The sequence below is a fragment of the Netta rufina genome, assembly GCF_964035555.1.
Source record: "Netta rufina genome assembly, chromosome: 2".
In the NCBI taxonomy this organism is placed as follows: Eukaryota; Metazoa; Chordata; class Aves; order Anseriformes; family Anatidae; genus Netta; species Netta rufina.
In genome coordinates, this window is record NC_140124.1 from 60,780,808 (window position 1) to 60,785,110 (window position 4,303).

At 42.3% G+C, this 4,303-nt stretch overlaps 1 protein-coding gene across 1 annotated transcript; it reads right to left on the minus strand.

The window, feature by feature from the left end:
• Positions 1 to 291: 291 nt before the first annotated feature.
• On the minus strand, positions 292 to 1,305 carry NEUROD6 (neuronal differentiation 6; the record flags this gene model as incomplete). Its single annotated transcript, XM_084281926.1, has 1 exon — positions 292 to 1,305. One exon carries the CDS (start codon positions 1,303 to 1,305, stop codon positions 292 to 294), a length of 1,014 nt encoding a protein of 337 aa, XP_084138052.1.
• Between the last annotated feature and the right edge of the window lie 2,998 nt (positions 1,306 to 4,303).

The following is a 4,303-nucleotide window of genomic DNA, read 5'->3' on the forward strand; positions in this document are numbered from 1 at the left end:
GGAAAAAATAAAAGGAGGAGGGGGAATAAACTCTGGGAGGAAACAATCTCACAGTGTTTACAGACCCTCCCCCCCCAAAAAAAAAAAAAAAAAAAAAAGAAAGGAAAGGAAAAATACTTATCAGAAAAAGGATTTATTAATACATAGAAAATCCCCACAATAGTTGAAACACACTTTAGAAGCTAGTAAACATGTTAAATAGAGTTGTGCCAATTACGCAGTGCCCAAGCATCTGCTCACTCTTAATTAGATGGGGAGGTGAATGACCACTGTTTATTTTCATTTTCCTCATTAATTATGAAAAACTGCATTTAATTCATCTTGCATGGTGAGAGACTGGCTGCGCAGATGTAAGTCGTAAGGGAAGTGGCTCTCTGTAGGCAACCTGAACATCGAGCTCTGCCCAAGGGGACCCCTGGGTGGCACTGCACAGTAATGCATGCCGTAATTGTAATTTTTGCCATAGTCCAAGCTTTCTTCTTGCTTCAGGGAAAATATCCCATTATAGTTAATTGGGGGAGGACTTAAGGGACCTTCAAACTGTGGGCTGGCACACTCGGGGGAAGTGCTCTCATAGAAGGACTCGTACGCACTGCAGTAGTTGTAGGGTTTCATGGACTTGGAGTTGTCGAGAGTCCCATGCCCTGGGGGGGTGCCGAGCTCGGGGCTGTGGTAGGGGGGGTAGAAGGTGGAGTAGGGTGAGCGGGCGTGATGGGCGCCTTCACCCGCCTGGCCCATCAGAAAGCTTCGGGCATTCAGCTGCAGGCATCCCGCCACCAAGTTTGTTGTTGGCTGGGACAGACCCTTGCACAAGTTTTGGACGAAGGTGAGCAGGTCAGGCCTCTTGCCAATTCGCAGGATTTCAGAAAGAGCCCAAATGTAGTTCTTGGCTAGTCTTAAGGTTTCTATCTTAGACAGTTTTTGTGTTTTAGAGTAACAAGGGACCACTTTCCTTAAATTGTCCAGGGCATCGTTAAGGCCGTGCATCCGGTTCCTCTCTCTCGCGTTGGCTTCTTGTCGCCTGAATTTGATCCTTTCCATCCTGATCTTGCTCGTCTTTTTTTTCCGAAGACCCCTTCGCCTGGGCAAGCCGTTCTCATCCTCCTCTTCCCTCTCTTCCTCTTCCTCCTCTTTCTCTGTGTCTTCTCCAGGAGATCTTTTAATATTCTTTCCTCGGAGTACAATCTGCTTCGAAAAGCTTTCTGGGTTCTTCATTTGCTTTTGGTCATCGCTTTCTCTGGAAAACTTTCTGCACATCTGGGATTCTGGCATTACAACAGACTCATCAAACGGTAGTGTTAGCATGGTTCTATAATCTTAAGTTACCTGAAAGAGGGCCAGCACAATATTTAAATATTTCCATTTACAAAGTTTGCCGACTTACAGACACATCCTCATGCACCTTGAATTTGTCTGAATGCACGCTGTATGTATAGGAGTGCGTGTGCGTGTGTATAAAGGCACAGTCTACATTTTTCTCATGAAAGGTCAATTGCAAATGCTTATCAAAAAATAAGTGTTATCTAGAATTTTAAAATCACTTGAAACATTCAGGATCTCACAAGAAAAAGCCACATTTCTTACAGATAAGTAGAGGAAATCAATATTTAAAATGCATGATTAGCTTTCTGCTCATTTATCTTATTTTTAAACAAGCCCTTCGAACCCTCACCACCATGGAATTCAAAGAAATGCAAAACATGATAAAGCAATACAGAAATTTCATTAATCCAAATTCCCCTGGGTGAAAAAATGGGAAGAACAAGAACAGTCTTAAAATTGAAAAGTGCCATATCTCTACTAATTCATGGTTAAACATTTTTTAAATCCCTTTTAGACTTAAATTTCAGAGTTTTTGTCCCTCCACATTTCTTCCTTTTTGATTCAAGATATTAAACTCCAATAAGTTACAGTGGGTGAGAAAATATATTAATGGAGCATCCCCCAAATTATTCAGCTAGTAATCAAAAATGAAGGTTTTTTTTTTTTTTTTTTCTAATGATTTCTATGAAAATCACACATTACTTATTTCATACTTAGACAAAAATCAGGAAGCATTGAACCCTAAACGTATTCAGATCAGAATTAAGAAATAAAATCTCCCTACCTTTTTTTCTTTTTCCCAGCAAAAAATCTAAATCGTATTATATACTTAACTAGATTTAACTTATTTGCTTTTTTTTTTTTTTTTTAATTTCCTCTTTTATTATTTTTTTTTCCCTCCCCCATCATTTAGAGGGGGGAGAAAATTTCCCTGCACGCTATAGCAGTGTTTACGTTCTGCAAGGCTCAGGCGTCTCCCCCAGCCCCTGGCTGACAGCAGCGGGCTGTGGGCTCTGGCTGCATTCGTGCACGTGTGCTCACAATCCAGGCTGAAACGGGGAAATAATTTCCCCATTCCAATTATTTTTGCTTTTGTTTTCAGTTTGGGAGCAGCAAACACTTGGACCCACAATCCTCAAAGAGACAGACAAAACGAATACAGGGACTTAATAGAACAAAACTAAACAAAAACCCCAGTAAAAAACTAATTCTAGCACTATTGTCTACATACTTGCAACATTACATAACACCAACGAAAGTATGCAATTGCATCAGAAGAATAAAATGTTAGGAGGAGTTATTAGACAGTAAATAGCATACATAAAATACAAGACAATGATACTGTATCTTTAAACACTTGCATGCACACCCAGCACCAACTGAAATATATCTTTATTTGTATTACCTTAGCTTTTTATTTCATTCAACAATCAGTTTTCATTTTTTGCCTTCCAAATCTTTTCAGTCTGAGTGTCGCATCGTCTCCTGGAGTCTAGATCTGTGTATATCTGCACTATCTCATTGATCTCTAAAAAGTGACATTGATGCCAACTGCCAGAGCTGGTACCCATGCCATCTGCTAGTGACGTCACGGGGCAGAGAAAACCACGTGAGCCTTTCTCCTGGGACCTTCATTCTGCACTGATCATCTGGCATCCCTCTAAGTGGGTACCAGCATTCATGTATCAACACAGAAGGTTAGACTGATAGAAAAAAAAAAAAAAAAAAAAAAATCTGCACCAGCGTTGCACATGCAGTAGGTGCTTTTCCACTGGAGCTGCTTCTTTTTAGCAGCCTAGCTGCACGGATAGATGTGCCAACATTTGGTGCTATCCCTGCCTACAGGTACGGCTGCCCTGTAGTTGTTAATACAGTATTGTTTATACAAAAAGTGCTGTCTTGTATTGATCGAAGTCCCTCCGGTGCACCTGGTACCCAGGAAAAGAAAAAAAAAAAAAAAAAGGAAGGCAGGAATCGGGATGCAATGCTGGTGCTATAGCACAGTCACAAAAAGTAGTTCTTGTATGATGCTGTAGTGAGCAATTTCAGGGTGTGGGCTTTTTTTGTTGTTTTGGTGGTTTTGTTTTTTTGTGTGTGTGAGTGTGTCTATGTGTTTTCTTTCTTCTATTCTCCTCATCTATCTATCTATTTATGTATTTATTTTTGTTGTGCAGTGTGTTGCTCCAGTACACAGGATAACAGCAGCAAATCCCCTACTGCTGTTAAGAAATCCTCCCCTCATGTCCTTCAGCATTTTTTGATGTCTGCCCCCCAAAAGAGGCATTAGAAGAAAACTGAGAGTTCCTGTGTCACAGTGCGAGGATCGAAGAAATGTTGCCCTTTCCGGTAATGCACGGTTTGCTGTGCAGCCCCAGTGATCTCCTGCTCTCCCTCTTCCCGCCCACGGTGTGGGTGAGGATTTGGGGTGCTCACGGGGTTCCCTCCGCCTGCCTGGCCCTGTCGTGAGCGCTTCCCTGAAATCTCAAACCCGAGGTCTCATTGCTGGCAGCATGTCCTGCCTCTTCCTCCGTCCTTCCCCTCCGTGCTTCCGTGTGCCCCTTCGCAGCTCCTTCCCTCGTGCCCTTTTCCCATCTCCTTTCTCCCTCTGGCCGTCAGCTGCCCGCATCTCCTCCTCTCCTCTCCGCTCTTGCTCCCTTAACCCTTTTGTCTCTTCCCTCAGGCAAGAAACTGTTAAATTGAGCTGACAAAGCCTCCCGGCTCAGCCCGGCCGTGGAGCTTATGGCAAACTCCACCTTAGTTTGTTTTTTAGTTGTTTTGCGGTGTTTTCTTAGGAGGGGCACATCACACATAAGCGATATCAGGAGTTACAAGGAGGACAACATGTCATCTTGAAAACATTTTTTGAAAGTTTGCTTTTATTATTATTGTGTATCACTGCCTTTTAGCAACAAAGTAATCTCTATTTTAAAAAGCGAGAGGCTGAGTATGCTTTTAGTATTAAAATAATCCCTGGCAGAGC